General features: G+C 41.9%; 1 protein-coding gene across 6 annotated transcripts in view; it reads right to left on the bottom strand.

Annotated features, from left to right (window-relative positions):
- Positions 1 to 18,734, bottom strand: part of ZDHHC2 (zDHHC palmitoyltransferase 2) — a 155,420-nt gene that overhangs the window by 76,710 nt on the left and 59,976 nt on the right. For all 6 annotated transcript variants that reach the window (XM_075860118.1, XM_075860120.1, XM_075860119.1 and 3 more), the window contains one exon: positions 18,357 to 18,451. In XM_075860118.1, coding sequence (XP_075716233.1) covers positions 18,357 to 18,451 — 95 coding nt within the window. The remainder of the gene's footprint in view (positions 1 to 18,356; positions 18,452 to 18,734) is intronic.

Raw genomic sequence — 18,734 nt, 5'->3', positions numbered from 1 at the left:
TGATGAGGAACCCCGCAAAGGCAACCCAGGACATCAGCTGAGGCAACCCCCCAGATAAGTGATCCAATGTGGATCCCACCCCTGAGAATTATGAGCCTTAGATCCCAGAATTCATAGGCAGCTCAGGAACTCATTTTAAGACTGAAGGGTTCACAGAAATAGATTTTTTTTTTAAGGTTTTCTTCAGTGAGGATTTAGTGAATTTACTGGTGGCCAAGACCAATTTATATGCCCAGCAATTTATTAGCCAGAACCCCACGTCGTCATATGCTAGACCCTTCAAGTGGACCCCAGTAGATGCAGCGGAGATGCTCAAATTTTAGGGCCTTTTGCTGCCTATGGGGCTAGTAAACAAGCCACAGATCAGGCAATACTGGAGTACAGATGTTTTGTACAACACCCCAATTTACCGCATGGCAATGCCTCGGACTCACTTTGAAGCTATTCTTACATTTTTGCATTATAATAATAATAATAATAATAATAATAATGTACAGTGCCCGCCCTGTAATGACCCCACATATGACAGCCTATTCAAAATCAGGCCAGTAATTAATCATTTCTGCACCAAATTTCAAGAAGCGTATACCTGCCAAAAGAACATTGTAATAGACGAGTCCCTTGTACATTTTAAGGGTAGGCTAAAATTCTGCCAATACCTGCCCAGTAAGAGAGCAAGGTATAGGATAAAAATTTACAAACTGTGCGAGAGTAGCTCAGGGTACACCTACAGGTTTCAGGTTTATGAAGGGAAGGACTCCAGGATTAAACGCCAAGAATGCCCCCCCGTCCTGGGAGTTAGTGGAAAAATAGTGTGGGATTTGCATCGTGGGCTATAACAAGTACATGGGAGGGATTGATCTCTCAGATCAAGTGTTAAAGCCCTATAGTGCTATGAGAAAAACAAGGGTGTGGTTTAAAAAGGTGGCCGTGCACATGGTACAGATGGCAATATATAACGCTTACGTGCTATCCAAATGTGCAGGCCGGACAGAGTCATTCCTTAATTTTCAGGAGGGGATTATCAAGGTGCTTGTGTTTGAAAACCAGGCAGGGGAGGGCCCAAGCACATCCGCTGAAAGTGAGGGCACCCGTATTGTACCACTTTGCCGGCATCGTTCCCCAAACTGCAAAGAAGGGAATATCCCAAAAAAGGTGCAGAGTGTGTAGCAAAAGGGGCATAAGAAGGGACACCAATTATCAGTGCGTTTCTGAGGTTTTTTTTACAAATAAATACAATGTATCAACCAAATTTTACCACTAACTTAAAGTCCAATGTGTCACGAGAAAACAATCTCAGAATGGCTTGGATAGGTGAAAGCATTCCGAAGTTATTACCACATAAAGTGACACGTCAGTTTTGAAAAAAATGGTCTGGTCCATAAGACGAAAACAGGCTGTGTTCTTAAGGGGTTAATAGTACATCCTCAGAGTGGGTCGCAGTTACCAGTGAAGTTCCACAGGGGTCAGTATTGGGCCCTTTTCTATTTAATAGGTTTGTAAACCCTCTCCAAGGTCATTTAAATGGCCCTGTTTACACTGAGTTTTTTGCCGCAGAAACCATGGCAAAAAACGCGGCAAAGAACAGTCGAAATTGACTCCCATTGATTTCAATGGGAGGTGGAGGCATTTTTTTCCCGCGAGCAAAAAGCGACATGCCCTATGTTGAGGAGTTTTCCGCCTGAAAAACCCAATTGAAATCAATGGGAGACGGAAATAAACTAGTTTTTTTTACGCGTTTTTTTACGCATTTTTAGGCAAAAAAACATTTGTGGGTTTTCCCTTTGTCTGTTGAAGAAATAGGTAAAGAAAACCACCTTAAAAGAACGCATCAAAAATCGCGGCAAAAAACACGTGTGGTGCAAAACCACTTAAAAAAACCAGAGCTGATTTTTCCAGGCAGAATTTCTGCCTGCAAAAAAACTCTGTGTGAACATACCGTAACATTGATTATCCTGCTATAATGGTACCTGTCAAGGAGTGGGATATATAGAGTATAATTACAGTATTTGAAGATGATACTAAGCTCTGTAAAGTATTCAACACAGAGGCGGATAATGTAATGGATAATGTAAGCTAGAGGTTTGAGCAGAGAAATGGCAAATTAAGTTTAATGTGGATAAATGTAAGGTTATGCACTTGGGCCGAGGAAACACATTTTACAATTATGCATTAAATGGTAAAACACTGGGTAAAACTACCACTGAAAAATATTTGGGGATATTGGTGGGCAGTACATTTACCTTTAGCACCCAATGCCAAGCATCATGGGATGCATCAAAAGATGCATAGATGCTGCATACAAATCACTAGTCAGACCACAAATGGAATATTGTGTACAATTTTGGGCACCTGTGCATAAGAAGGACTTGGCTGAACTAGAATGGGTGCAAAGAAGGGTGACCAAGCTAATTAAGGGAATGGGCGGATTGCGGTACCAAGAAAGGTTATCAAACCTTTTCTATCAGTTTAGAAAAAAGACGGCTTAGGGGGTGATCTAATTGCCATGTACAAATATATAACTGGACAAGTACGGAGATCTTTCTACACCGCATTCCAAATTATTATGCAAATGTTATTTTTCGCTGAGTTTCCTAAATAGTCGATGCAAATGATAGTCAGTATAATCTTCAAGCCATCAACCGTTGGAGTATAATGCTAATTTTATTGAACAAATCTCCTAATGATAACAGATTCTTTTTTATAAGTGAAAAACTCAAAATCCACCGTTTCAAATTATTATGCACAACAGAGATCAAAACATTTTAAAGGTTGTAAAGAGAACTAAAATGGTCATTTGTTGAATTTGCAGCATCAGGAGGTCATATTTACAGAAATCAAAAGCTCTTTCACTCAAAAAAAACGTAACAGGCCAAGTTACATGTTAACATAGGACCCCTTCTTTGATATCACCTTCACAATTCTTGCATCCATTGAATTTGTGAGTATTTGGACAGTTTCTGCTTGAATATCTTTGCAGGATGTCAGAATAACCTCCCAGAGCTTCTGTTTTGATGTGAACTGCCTCCCGCCCTCATAGATATTTTGCTTGAAGATGCTCCAAAGGTTCTCAATAGGGTTGAGGTCAGGGGAACATGGGGGCCACACCATGAGTTTCTCTCCTTTTATGGCCATAGCAGCCAATGACACAGAAGTATTCTTTGCAACATGAGATGGTGCATTGTCATGCATGAAGATAATTTTGCTACGGAAGGCAAGGTTCTTCTTTTTGTACCACGGAAGAAAGTGGTCAGTCATAAACTCTACGTACTTTGCAGAGGTCATTTTCACACCGTCAGGGACCATAAAGGGGCCTACCAGCTCTCTCCCCATGATTCCAGCCCAAAACATGACTCCGCCACCTCCTTGCTGACGTCACAGCCTTGTTGGGATATGGTGGCCATTCACCAACCATCCACTACTCCATCCATCTGGACCATCCAGGATTGCACTGCACTCATCAGTAAACAACACTGTTTGAAAATTAGTCTTCATGTATTTCTGAGCCCACTGCAACCGTTTCTGCTTGTGAGCATTGTTTAGGGGTGGCCGAATAATAGCTTTATGCACACTTGCAAACCTCTGGAGGATCCTACACCTTGAGGTTCGCGGGACTCCAGAGGCACCAGCGGCTTCAAATATCTGTTTGCTGCTTTGCAATGGCATTTTAGCAGCTGCTCTCCTAATCCTATTAATTTGTCTGGCAGAAACCTTCCCCATTATGCTTTTATCTGAACGAACCCGTCTGTGCTCTGAATCAGCCACACATCTTTTCACAGTACGATGATCACGCTTAAGTTTTCTTGAAATATCCAATGTTTTCATACCTTGTCCAAGGTATTGCACGCTTTTCGGCAGCAGTTTCTTTCCCAAATTGCTTGAAACCTGTGGCCTGCTTAATAATGTGGAACGTCCTTCTTAAGTAGTTTTCCTTTGATTGGGCACACCTGGCAAACTAATTATCACAGGTGTCTGAGATTGATTACAGTGATCCAAAGAGCCCTAAGACACAATACCATCCATGAGTTTAATTGAAAAACTAATAATTAAATGTTTATGACACTTAAATCCAATGTGCATAATAATTTGGAACACTGTGTAATGATTTGTTTACACCTAGGCCTGTAACAAGGACAAGGGGGCATCCTCTACTAGAGGAAAAATGTTTGACCACCATCACAGACGGGGATTCTTTACTGTGAGAGCAGTGAGACTATGGAACTTTCTGCTACAGGATGTTGTGATGGTTGAGTCTTTGAACAAGTTCAAGAAGGGCCTTGATGCCTTTCTTGAAAAATATAATATTGCAGGTTATGAGTACTAGATTCTGGAGATGGGATGTTCATCCAGGGATTTATTCTGATTTCCATATTTGGAGTCAGGAAGGAATTTTTACCCTAATGAGGCAACTGGCATCAACCTCATCAGGGCTTTGCCTTCCTCTGGATTAACAGTAGGATTATAGGTTCGACTTGATCGACCTTTGTCTTTTTTCAACCTTATCAACTAAGTAACTATGTAGGTTTTGCCCCGACCCGAGCGGCCATTAAGCCAAAAGACTCGTCACTCTAGTCTGCCCTAGCAACTGTTCCCCCAACAAGGAGCCACACACAGGGCCCCGGAAGATGGTGCCACACTCATGGCCCCCTTGATAGATGGTGCACCACACAGGGCCCCCTTGATAGATGGTGCAATACACAAGGCCCCCTTGATAGATTGTGCCACACATAGGGCCACCTTGATAGATGGTGCCATACACAGGGCCACCTTGATAGATGATGCCACACACAGGGCCACCTTGATAGATAGTCCCACACACAGAGCCCCCTTGATAGAATGTGCCACACACAGGGCCCCCTCGATAGATAGTGCCACGCTCCCCCTTGATACATAGTGCAACGCTCCCGCCTCGATATATAGTGCCACGCTCCCCCCTCGATAGTGCCAAACAACCCCATTTTTAGGTAGTGCCACCTGTGCGATAGTTCTTGGGTGCTCCCCAAACAACTAAAGAAAACTTATACTTATACTCACCTTGCCCCGTTCCCGCGAAAAATTGAGCTCCAAAGCAGCCTCCTTACTCCTGCAACCTACGAGACGCCGAGACCGGATCCATGCGTAGGCATGTGCGATACAGTGACGTCAACGCGCCGGCATGCACAGAGATCCTGTCCCAGCATATTATAGGCTGCAGGCCTAACGTGACCTGTAGCCTAGTGAATTGCAGAGCTGAAAGTGGATAGTTTCCTGCTCAGCCATAGTATTAAATTGTATCTGCGTCCTGAGTATGCAGATAGAATTGAATATGAGGGGGCGGGGTTTGCCGGGACATGTCCCGGGACAGTAATTTGCCAAGATAGTCCCGGTAGATTCGTGACTGCTCGCAACTATGGATGATGTGTGTTGGGGGAGGGGGTTTACATGACCAGCCACAACGTTTAGTCATATTCAGCTAGCTCACGGATGTATTGCACAGGAGTTATCTGTGGGCTATACCAGGTATATCAGAAAACTGTATGATTTCCTATTCTATAAATAAATGTAAAAAATGAAAAACCGTAGTACAGTTACATTGTGATGATGGCGGGGGCTCAGAAGCTGAGCCTGCGCAATCACCAGCAAATGTCACCTGTGTATTACAGCTGCTGACACCCTATGGTAACAGATGGAATTGGAGCTAGCGGATTCACACTTAGTTGCCACGGTCAATAGTGTCCACAGCATCTAAATGATTTGTAGCCCATCCGTTACCCCGCGACAGGCCCTCTCTCAGTGTAAGGCTAGGGCTATAAGTGAATCTATAACGGTTCTCACCGGTTTGTTCATGGATCCTCTGTGTCGTCTGGGAGATGGTGCTTGTATCCCAGGGCAACGCTTGGCACAGCGGGTAGAGGCAGTCGGATGGATAGGCAGAAGTCAGGACAGGCAGCAGACGTCGTAACGGGTATGGCAGCAATAGGTCAAGGCAGGCGGCAGGCGTCGTAACGGGTATGGCAGCAATAGGTCAAGGCAGGCGGCAGACAAGGATAGTCAAGTTCAGGCAGAGGTCAGGAACGGGAAATCCAGACAATAGGCAGAAGGGACGGAAACAGGGAACTAGGGCACAGGGAACTCACGGGGAACTTGGTTGAACAAGCATGGATGCAAGGAAGGAGGAATCTTAAATAGGAAGTCTTAGGCCTCATGCACACGACCGTGTTTTTGCGTCCGCAATTCAACCGCAAATCCACGGGTTAATTGCGGACCCATTCATTTCTATGTGGCCATACCCACTATCCGTGTTTTCACGGCTCTCCGCATGTCCGCACATCCGTGCCGCAGAAACTCCGGACATGTCCTATTATGGGCCGCAAATGCGGTGCGGACATGCCAATAGAAGTCAATGGGCCCGTGGAAATTGCGGATACACCGCCGTGTGTCATCCGCAGTTTGCGGATCATGTGACCTTCTAAAGGGGGTTTGACCAAGCTTTTGGCATCCTGTTTAAAAGTCCTTTTTTTTTTTTTTTTTTTTTCATCCGCATTTTTGCGGATTACATACGGATGAACTGCGGATTACATACGGATGAACTGCGGATGACATTCCACGGAACACGGTCCTGGAATTTGCGGACCAGAAAAACACCACGGTCGTGTGCATGAGGCCTTAGGAATTAAGGCGCGCGCTGGCCCTATAAGACAGGACAAGTCAGGGCGCGCTCCCTCTAGTGACTGCAGCCGCACATCAAGGATGACGGCCGCGGAGGGAGGTAAGGGATGCACTTACCTGACGCCGTCCAGGGCCAGCAGAGCGTCCGGATCGGGTAAGTGGAGCTCTGAATGAGCATGTGGTAATGGAGGACGCCGGAGCAGGGGCCGTGGGGAAGGCGGTGGAACGGCACGGCAGCCGTTACAGAATCTGACCGCGTTGTGACCCGCAGGTTGCCGCAACTGCAACTCGAAAGTCGCAAGAAATCCAAACCTGTTGGATTTCTTGCTACTGTTAAGTCGCAGTAACATGCATCTAGCAATGCAACCACGTTCAATTTAATTACATGCGATCTTTGGCCAAAGTTGTCGTGTAGCCGTAGCCTAAAACTGATTGTTGTAATACAATGCGCTACATAAGTAGTGCAATGTATAATAGCGATCAGGGGTTCATGCTGCAAGTACACTAGTAGGAATAAAATGTTTAAAAAATGTATAAGTGTTTTCTAATTGAAAAAAATAAAAACATACATAGTTGGTATTGCAGCGTCCGTAACAATACTATCTATAAAAGTATCACATTTATCCTACACAGTAAACGCTGTAAATAATTTTTGGTCACCTTGCCTCCCAGAAAATGGAATAAAAACTGATCAAAAAGTTGCATGTACTCCAAAATTTTACCAATAAAAACTACATCCCGCATAAAAAGCCCTCATAGAGCTACGTCAATAGAAAAATAAAAAAGTTATGGCTCTAGTAAGGCGGGGATGAAAAAATATCCTTCGGTGAAGGCCAGAGGTAAACATTCCCTCAGTTTCAATAAGTGGTTATCAAGGCCCTAATATTTAGAACCCAAGCATATCTGATGTAAGTGAGGGCCCCCGTATTATACCAGGGATACACTTTTCCAGCAATGTTTCACAAACTACAAACAAAAAAGGTGTTAAAAAAGGTGCAGGGAGTGTTCTAAAAGGGGGATTAGAATGGGCATTATGTTTCTGAGTGACATTGGCCTGTGCATAAAGGATTTTTCAAGGTGTATTACACATGTATGGATTATTAATTTTAATATTTACCCCATTATTATACCACCTTATTCTACCCTTATGTACTCCGCACAGCTTACATATGTCCCAACATTATAAACTGAAATACCAGTAAAACCCCAAACAAAACTACTCCAAGCACACTTCTCGCTCCAAAAGCTAAATGGCACTCCCTCCCTTCTGAGCCCTACAGTGTGCCCATACAGAGGTTTACGTCCACATATATTGTATTGTAATACCCGAGAGAACCTGCTTAACAGTTTATGGGTTATGTGTCTCCAGTGTCTCAAGCTGGGCACAGCATATTGTGCACTGAAGTGGAATATCAGTGTAAAAATTGGAATTTTCACTTTGGGGTCTAAATGCTCACTACGCCACTTGATAAATGCCTTTAGGGGTCTAGTCTCCAAAATAGGGTTACTTCTTGGGGGTTTCGTTTATGATTTCAAAATAGAGCCCTGTAATTGTGAACCAACGATGTGTAAACGACCGAATTAGGCATCAAATGCGCAATGTAGTCTTTCAATCCTGAGTCCTGTTGTGTATCCAGGCAAAAGATTAGGGCCACATGTAGGGTGTTTATAAAACTAGGAAATACAGCATAACAATTAGAGATCTGCCTTTTACAGTGGCACCAGCTGGCCACAACATATTGGGCGCTGAACTGGCATGTCTGTGGAAAAAGATCAATTTTCACTCTAAATCCACGCTAATTTACATCTGTGGGGTCAAAATGCTCAATGTACCCCTTAGATGAATTCCTCAAAGAGTGTAGTTTGCCAAATGGAGTCACTTTTCGATGGTTTCCACTATACTGGTACTTCAGTGGCTCTGATCCAGAAAACATTCAATCGAAAAGCCACTGTTGCTCTTTCCGTTCTGAGCCCTGCCATGTGCCCAAACAACAGTTTATGACCACATATGGGGTATTCACGTATTCTGGAGAAATTGCTCTACAAACGTTAGGTGGGTTTTTCTCCTTTGTGGAAGGAGTGGAAATTAGGGTATGTTCACACGGCTTATATTCAGCCGTTTTTTGAGCCTTAAATGCCCCGAAAAATGGCTGAAAATCGGGGGGCTGAACGCCTCCAAACATCTGCCCATTGATTTCAATGGGAAAAATGGCATTTCATTCCCACGAGGCGTTTTTCTACGCAGCCTTTTGTAAAAGCGGCGCATAAAAAAAGGCCCCGTAAAAAAGCGCATGTCACTTCTTGAGCCGTTTTTGTTTAAAAAAACACATCCAAAAATGCTGAACATAGAAAATGTTGTAGTAGCAGCTTATTGGAATCTACTGAGTCAACAATATCCCACCCTCTTAGATGCTGCAACTGAGAAGCCAAATAATATAATCGGGGGTTAGGAACCACCAGACCTCCGTCTGTCTTATCTCTCTATAATGTCTCCAATTTTATGTGCGCATGCCCCGTATTCCAAATAAGAGATCTAAATAACCTATTAACCTTGTAAAAGAAACGTTGAGGTAACCATATTGGTGCACTGTGTAAAAGATATAGCAGTTGAGGCATCCATATTATTTTGATTAAATTACATCTGCCAATGACAGAGACACAATTTACGCTACACATCCAGCTTAAGTTTAAATCGGGCCAGTAAGGGGGTTAAATTTAATAGTTCAAATTCCTCCAGTTTCATAGATATTTCCACTCCGAGATATTTAAAGGAGGTAACACATTTTATAGGGAGATCGTCACATGGCACCTGTGCGTGTGTATTATCAGGACAGACTTGGACCAGTTAATGGTCAATCCGGAAAACCGACCAAACTCCCCAATAGCAGACATAGCTGCATCCAAGGAGGCAGCATCATCCTCCAAAAGCAATAGCATGTCATCAGAGTATAATGCTAGTTTATCCTCCTGAGCTCCATGACGGAACACGACAATGTCGACAGAACCCATAATCAATACTGCTAATGGCTCTATGGCAAAAAGTAATGGAGAGGGCGGACAACCCTGCCGTGTACCTCTACCCAACGGAAATGTATCAGTCATAAAGTTATTCACTCTAATTGTAGCCATAGGTCTATCATATAACATCCTAATCCAGGAAATAAACGAGTCCCCAAAGCCCATTTTCTTAAGTACTGCCCATAAGTATGCCCATTCCACACTATCGAAGGCCTTTACTGCGTCCAAAGAGCAAAGTACCCTTCTACCTAAGTTGTCAGCTGGAAGTTGTAAATTCAAAAATAACCGTCTAAGGTTAATAGCGGTCATAAAGCCAGTTTGACCAGGATGTATTATTGACGTGATAATCCTAGAAAGGCGTACAGCTATAACCTTAGCAATAATTTTAATGTCTACAGGTAATAAAGATATTGGTCTATAAGAGTCTGTCAACAAGGGATCTTTACCAGGTTTCAAAAGAACCACTATCACTGCTTCTCTTATAGTGTCAGGTAAACGCTGATCTCTAACAGCAGACGTAAAAACATCCAAAAAATGTAGCCAGGAGTATGTCACACAATTTTTATAAAATTTCTGCCGGCAGGCCATCCGATCCCGGAGCCTTGCCATTAGCTAAAGATGCTACTGCCTCCTGCAACTCTTCCAATGTTAAAGGACTCTCCATAAATTCTTTATCACTAGAAACTAAACATGGCAATGAGATACCTGATAAGTATGTATCTAATTGTGTCTCAGACACATGAACATGTGAACTGTATAAAGAGGTGTAATAAGATTGAAATACCTCTGCTATCTCTGCATTGCAATATACCAGGACCCCATCAGCATTTTGTATTGTTGCAATATACGTTTGGCCATACTGCTCTCTCGCCACCATTGCAAGTATATGTCTCGCCTGCTCCCCTTCTGCATAAGAACGCGGTTTCTGAAACATCCTCTTATTTGCAGCCGTCTCCATTAGATGCTTCTTCAGTAGTTCCTGAGCTTCACGCCAATCACCCAGAGACTGGATGGTATTATTCAAAACATGGGTCGCTTCAGTCTGTTGCACCCTACTCCTAAGAGCATCACCCAACTTTCTAGTTTTCAACTTGACCCAACTTATTAACTGAATCAAATACCCTCTTAGCATAGCTTTCATAGCGTTCCATACCATGCCTATGTCCGCCATACCCACATTTTCAGAGAAAAAAATCTTCCAACACCTTAAAGAGGCTCTGTCACCAGATTTTGCAACCCCCATCTGCTATTGCAGCAGATAGGCGCTGCAATGTAGATTACAGTAACGTTTTTATTTTTTAAAAACGAGCATTTTTGGCCAAGTTATGACCATTTTTGTATTTATGCAAATGAGGCTTGCAAAAGTACAACTGGGCGTGTTGAAAAGTAAAAGTCCAACTGGGCGTGTATTATGTGCGTACATCGGGCGTTTTTACTTCTTTTACTAGCTGGGCGTTCTGACGAGAAGTATCATCCACTTCTCTTCAGAACGCCCAGCTTCTGGCAGTGCAGACACAGCCGTGTTCTCGAGAGATCACGCTGTGACGTCACTCACAGGTCCTGCATCGTGTCAGACGAGTGAGGACACATCGGCACCAGAGGCTACAGATGATTCTGCAGCAGCATCGGCGTTTGCAGGTAAGTAGCTACATCGACTTACCTGCAAACGCTGATGCTGCTGCAGAATCAACTGAAGCCTCTGGTGCCGATGTGTCCTCACTCGTCTGACACGATGCAGGACCTGTGAGTGACGTCACAGCGTGATCTCTCGAGAACACGGCTGTGTCTGCACTGCCAGAAGCTGGGCGTTCTGAAGAGAAGTGGATGATACTTCTCGTCAGAACGTCCAGCTAGTAAAAGAAGTAAAAACGCCCAGATGTACGCACATAATACACGCCCACTTGGACTTTTACTTTTCAACACGCCCAGTTGTACTTTTGCAAGCCTCATTTACATAAATACAAAAATGGTCATAACTTGGCCAAAAATGCTCGTTTTTTAAAAATAAAAACGTTACTGTAATCTACATTGCAGCGCCTATCTGCTGCAATAGGAGATAGGGGTTGCAAAATCTGGTGACAGAGCCTCTTTAAATACATCAGAAACATTTATAATAGTTAACCAAAAGGCATTCAACATCCACAGTGTTCTATTAGATGTAGGACCTTGAGATATTTAAATATCCAGTAATAGGGGAGAATGATCAGAGAGTGCCCTAGGTAAATATTCAATATTCACAACCGCTCTGGCTACAGTTTCAGGGCCCAAGCCAAGATCTATACGGGACAAGCTGTTATGTGAGCTAGAAAAACAGGAATAATGCTTATCGTGAGTATGTTCCAATCTCCATAGATCAAGCAGCTGTACCTCATGAAGAAAAGACCCAAAAGCAGTTATAGGACCATCTCCTTTAAACATTTTTACCTAAAACGTCATCTTATTAGAAAATGTTTTTCTTTTTTTCTTTTCACAGCCCAGTGGGGTCAAAATGCTCACTGCTCCCCTAGATAAATTCCTTGGTGGTGTATTTTCCAAAATGGGGTGTTTTAGATGTTTTGGCACCTCAAGGCCTCTGAAAATCTATAGCGCTGCATAGAAAAAACATTTTTTATAAAAAGGAGGCCGACAAAGTGCTTCTTCATTATTGAGGCTTGTGTTTGAGTCAAGTAGCACACCAGGGCCACATATAGGATATTACTAAAAACTGCAGAATCAGGGTAATAAATATTGAGTTGTGTTTCTCTGTTAACACTTGCTGTGTTACAGAAAAGAAAAATACATTTTAATACCTGTAAAAACAAAATATGACAATTTAAAAATGTTACTTTAAAGGCATCAGTATACAATGGGAATAGAAGCTGTATCTTGAGCTGAAACCCAAATACGTCAGGTCAGCGGTACTGGCAGCTTTGGGGACAGCAGGTCAGAGACACGCAGGATCCACCTGTTATCGATCACATCTAAGTTCATAACTTAGATGTGATTGATAACAGGTGGATCCTGCATGTAAGACACACAGGACCTGCTGTCACCGACGCGCTTCGGGTTTCAGCGAAAGATACAGCTTTCTATATATCCAGGATACATAGAAGCTGTACCTCAAAACGTAATTTTTTTTTTATAAAAATCAATTTAATGTTATGTTCACACAGAGTTTTTTGCAGGCGGAATTTCTGCCTCAAAATTCTGTTTGGAAGTTTGAGGCAGATTTTCCTCTCCCTGCACTCCGATTTTCGCAGCGTTTTTCGCCCGCGGGCTTAAAATGTCACGAAATACGCTTTCTCTGCCTCCCCTTTTAGTCAATGGGAGGTCAGAGGCGTAAACGCCTGAAGATAGGGCATGTCCCTTCTTTCTCCTGCGAGGCGGTTTTAACGTTCGCGGGAGAAAACCGCCCCCGCCTCCCATTGAAATCAATGGGAGGCATTTTAGGGCCGTTTTTGACGAGTTTTGCGGCGCGGTTTCTGCGTCAAAAAACTTTGTGTGAACATAGCCTAAAAGTTGCATTAAACACATTTTTTTATAAAAACAAACAAAAAAAAAAGAAAAAAGTGTTCAAAGGGTTACATAGCCTTTAACTTTGCTTTCATTTGGATAAAAAAATTACTTTCTAAATGCGGTCTTGAGTAATTTAAGGGGTTCTGTTTAAAATTGGGTGCTTAAAGCTGGATTCACACGAGCGTGTGCCTTTTGCGCACGCAAAAAACGCGCCGTTTTGACTGCGCAAAAGGCACTTGACAGCTCCGTGTGGCAGCATCATATGACACTCCATTTGGATGTTTGTAAACAGAAATGCACGTGGTGCTTTTCTGTTTTCATTCATCCCTTTGACAGCTGTTGCGCGAATCACGCTGTTCGCACGGAAGTGCTTCTGTGTGACATGCGTGGTTTTCACGCACCCATTGACTTCAATAAGTGAGTGATGCGCAAAAAACGCTCAAAGAACGGACATGTCGTGACTTTTATGCAGCGGACCAACACTGCGTAAAAATCACGCACATGTCTGCACGGCCCCATAGACTAATATAGGTCCGTGCGACGCGCGTGAAAATCACGTGCGTTGCACGGACGTATATCCCGTTCGTCTGAATAAGCCCTTATATAGAGGGCTTCTGACATATAGGACTCCCAAAGTCACTTCAGAACTGAATTGGTCCCTAAGAAAACAAAATCAGTTTTGGAAATGTTGTTGAAAATGTGAAAAACTGCTGCTAAACTTTTAAGTCTTGTAACATCCTAGAAAAATAATAGAACGTTCAAAAAATGATGCCAACACAAAGAAGACATGTGGGAAATGTTAATTAGTAACTATTTAGTGTTACCATTTGTCTTACAAGTGGATACATAAAAATTTTGAAAACTGCAAACTTTTCCAATTTTTTTCAAAATTTTTATGTTTTGAACAAATAAACACTAAATGTATCGACCAAATTTTATCACTAACATAAAGTACAATGTGTCACAAGAAAATCTTCACACAAGGATTAGTAAAAGCATTACAAAGTTATTACCACACAAATTAACACGTCAGATTTGAAAAATGAGGTTCTGTCATGAAATTAAAAACTGCAAGGAGTTAAAGAGAATATTTTGTAAGCTGTGAGAAGTTTTGACTCACAATTCCACTGCCTCTTGAATTATTATTGATCATAGGTGACCTCCACCAATCCTTACTATTGATTACAGCCAAGAAGCCCAATTTGGATATGTGAGAGTGGTAATTATACACTTTTGTAGGAAATAAACACCTTCCTTTTCGCATCCGCTTTTAGAAATAAAATGGTTGCTTAGTAACAACTAAGTGTTCAGAACTCCTACAGGTCAGAAGTCCTAGAGATGTAATCAGATATTTCTCCCCCTTCATAACATTTAGATTAAAACCCAACTCCTCTGCAGGCCTCCCAGAGAACTTAGTCATGAAAACCTCTTAGTATATAGGTCAATACCTAACAAGCTGTTATTAAACACATTCTGCTCAATCAATACATAAATGCATCAATCGTTACAGTTATTTGTGTAATGCAGTATGGCACATGGGTGGTAATGTTTGTCTTCCCTCTGGCAGATAAATCCAGCAGAAAGTGAGGACTTGGAAGCTCAGCGGTTTCCGTTTCTGGCATCTGATTTCCATTTAGCAGGCAGAGTAAATATTTAATGCTGCATGAGCATTACTAGACATCTATTTAATTCAATAGGAGATAGTTACATAAAATACCAACACTGACCTTCTTAAGGCTATGTTCACACAGAGTTTTTTTGCAGGCGGAATTTCTGCCTCAAAATTCCGTTTGGAAGTTTGAGGCAGGTTTTCCTCTCCCTGCGCGTCGCGGGCATAAAATGCAGCGAAATACGCTTCCTCTGCCTCCCATTGAAGTCAATGGGAGGTCAGAGGCGTAAACGCTCGAAGATAGGGCATGTCCCTTCTTTCTCCCGCGAGGCGGTTTTACCGCTCGAGGGAGAAAACAGCCCCCGCCTGCCATTGAAATCAATGGGAGGCATTTTCGGGCCATTTTTGACGAGTTTTGCAGCACGGTTTCCGCGTCAAAAAACTTGTCGTGTGAACATAGCCTAGTAGACCTAAAAACAACCTCAAAACAGAAGAAACAGGGAGTCCCCACTATAAGCAGAACAACCAAAAAACATAGGGGACATAGCACCCAGTATTATACCTATGAATGTATAACTGACACGTATCTTCATAAAATATATTAATCTTTATTGGTACATAATGAATAACAATACGTGATATCAGAAATAATGATAGTGATAAAATAAGATTCCAAGAACAGCATCAGAGTGGTATAGATGTAATTATACCTGAGGGTATACAGAACAACCCATCTAGAGACAACAATACCAAATCCACATAAACACCATGTAATATAAAGAACATATGCAGCTGTAAAAGACAGCATAAATACACAGCCCAAGCAAAAATGTAACTATAGGTAAGTTGACATGAATGGTGAATATCAATATGTACACAGCCCTAAATATAATGATATCAAATGGGGAAAGGCATATCACCAAAGAAAATGAAACATACCTATAGACATGGTGAGAGGAAATGGACACGTCAGCCTAGATGTGGCACAGAAAAAAAGAGCACCTCGACGCGCGTTTCGCCTGCGACCGGCTTCGTCGGGAGGCTCAACTTACCTATAGTTACATTTTTGCTTGGGCTGTGTATTTATGCTGTCTTTTACATTACATGGTGTGAACATAGCCTAACAGTATTCAAGTGAATGATTGCCATGACTAAGAGCACTCGACGTGCTTGAAACGCGTAGGCTCACTACACCTACCGACTACTGCCTTGATACCAAGTCTGCCTGTCATCGAATTTTAAAAGCTTTGATACGAATAAAATTGGGAATACGTTCCTTTTTAAACACATTCCTACAGCGCTGGGTCAACTCTTTCTATTCTACTATTGCCTACCGTGGACCGTTGTGGAGATCCGAGCGAAGCAGGACTATCAGGCGTTGGGCTGGTGAGCTGGAGGTTTCCTCCCCCTGTACTACTTCCTAACAGTATTCACTTATGGTGCTTTGCTTATTAAATCCATGAAATGTGTAATGGACATAGCCTATTCAGAGCACAGGAAATGTAGCTGTGTTTGACACTGTAGACTCCGACCACGGCCCATGTTTTTACAGATAGCAGAAAACTCCAATGTGATTTCATATCCATAATTATTCACAGTTGAAAGAGCATTATTCAATATTATACACTTGGAGTCTGACTACATAAAACTCAGATGAAATTACCATTAACAACGAAATGCTAGGCTGTTAAAACGTCGGTTTTTTTCTTTCCGTTCGGCTTATACGCCTGGTAAATCTTGAACATAAAGCCCCATATGCAACTGTATACCATACAGTCATACGTCATCCATTGGCTACAATTACAAAAAATCTTATACCATGAGGTATATGTTTTTTTTGTGGTAGTCAACTATATAGTAAATAATATCAGGCTATGCTTTCCCATACAGTGAAAAGAAAATGCCTCAACGTAACAAAGCCTAACAACTCAAATCTCAAGGCAGGATGTCACTATATAACACGACTGGACACAGTTTTACTGCCATCCAACTATTGGGCTGTATTCGGTTGGCATTTATGAAAGTTATTATTGCATTGCTACTCAGGGAAAAATTAAAACGGGCTCCTTGAATAACTTAACTGGCTCTGAAAATCGACAGTAACTTGTCTAACCCTGAATTATACACATAAATTAATATTCTCATTCACAGGGTCTTTGGTACTTTTTGCGAACAGGCTTTTTCATGGCTCTAAATATTAGGCCTTATTCAGACATTGCAGATTTGCTATAGATTTCGCATGCATTTGTTAAGCCAAAACCAGAATTGAATCTAGGAGAGCATAACTATAAGACCTTCCTTTATATATTTCTACTGTTTAGCTTCTGTTCCTGGTTTTGGCTTAAAAAATACATGAAAATCTGAAGCAAATCTGCACTGTGTGAACTAAATGTTACCAACTAAAAGGTAATTGTTACCAGAATGTTTTAGTATTTCTTCAGTACTCTCTACACAAGTTGGTCAATAAATGACTGAAATTCCTCTTATTTATTTCCAGGATATAAATTAGCATTAAGATTAATAACTTCTAATTAGGCTCCCTCATAAATACAGAATACTGTCAGTCTTGTGCGGTGACACAGAAAAATAGATAATCAGTAAAGCGAGCAGTTTTTTTTATTTACAAGTGAAACAGCTGAGCAATCTTTTCTGGCTACATCAAAGGGTTACGATATTGAATTAATTGCCTCTGGAAAGAGCTAATACAGAGCCAGCAAACAGAGAAAGTATTTATACAAACAATCCCAGATTCAGTATTATTTCTTCATCAGAGAAGCCAAAGCTAAACGGTGTAATATTCAGCACAAGAAACAATGCTAAAATACTAAAAAAAGTAATAATTTTTAGGTACTGCAACAAGATTTAACACATAGGGGAGATGTATCAAAACTGGTGCAAAGGAATAATGAAGTAGTTTCCACTGGCAGTCGATGAGAAGGTTCCTTACATTAAGAGCCTCTGAAAAATAAAAGGTAGAATCTGATTGGTTACTATGGCCAACTTTTCCTTTGCACCAGTTTTGATATATCTCCCAAATAAAAATGCTGCATCTCCAGACATCTAGAATATATTAAAAGGTATGATGAGTACCATTAAACACTCCACAGCTTCCTCTAGGTAAGGAGGCAAACCAGGTGCAAATTGGTTTTCCAGCTAGAAAAAAAATTGATGGCCTATCATTAGAATAGGCTATCAATATCTGATCGGTGGGGGTCTGACTCCCGGCACCCCCACCGATCAGCTGTTATGAAGTTTTGTAGCGGCAGTTCACAGTATTACAGACTTCTCCTATTACAGAATAGGAGAAGGCTGTAATACTGTGAACCGCTGCTACAAGTGTGTTGGCGATTCATAGTACAAGCAGTGACAGGAAAGATGAAGAAGTAGTGCTCGCATGAGCGACCCGGTCCAATAAAAAAAAGCTGATTGGCAGGGTTGCCAGAGAGTAGGACCCCCACCGATCAGATATTGATGGTCTATCCGGAGGATAGGCCGTCGATTTATTCTAACTGGAAAACCCCTTTAAGTGCAGGTGAATTGCGACCAGAAAGTTCACTGGGAATGTAATTTAAGTGCTTTACCTTACCTCTTTAGTTGGATTCATTGGTAATGTGAAGATAGTCTTCCAGTAAGACCAAACAAACAGGAGAACAAAGAAGTGATATGCTATCAGGCAGAGAACTAGAAAGAAAAAAAGGGAGAACATTTTAACATAACTGTAAGAAATAGGAAATAAAAAAACAAAAAAAGGGTGCTGTGGGACATTAAAGAGTAACTGCATTTTTATGTCATAGTGACATATCAGAAGTTTGGATCGGTGGTGGTCCTGGTGCTTACCACACTGTCGCTGAGGTGCAGAAGTTCTCAGCTGAGCACTATGCACCTTTGGCTATTATGGGCGCTCCTTGTTAGGCTGAAGATGGCTCACATAAACGTTCTATGTGAGATGTCTACAGCCTAACAG

Source organism: Rhinoderma darwinii, chromosome 1, assembly GCF_050947455.1.
Source record: "Rhinoderma darwinii isolate aRhiDar2 chromosome 1, aRhiDar2.hap1, whole genome shotgun sequence".
Lineage (NCBI taxonomy): Eukaryota > Metazoa > Chordata > Amphibia > Anura > Rhinodermatidae > Rhinoderma > Rhinoderma darwinii.
Note: the sequence above shows the minus strand (reverse complement) of the source record. Positions and strands in the feature narration are given on the sequence as shown.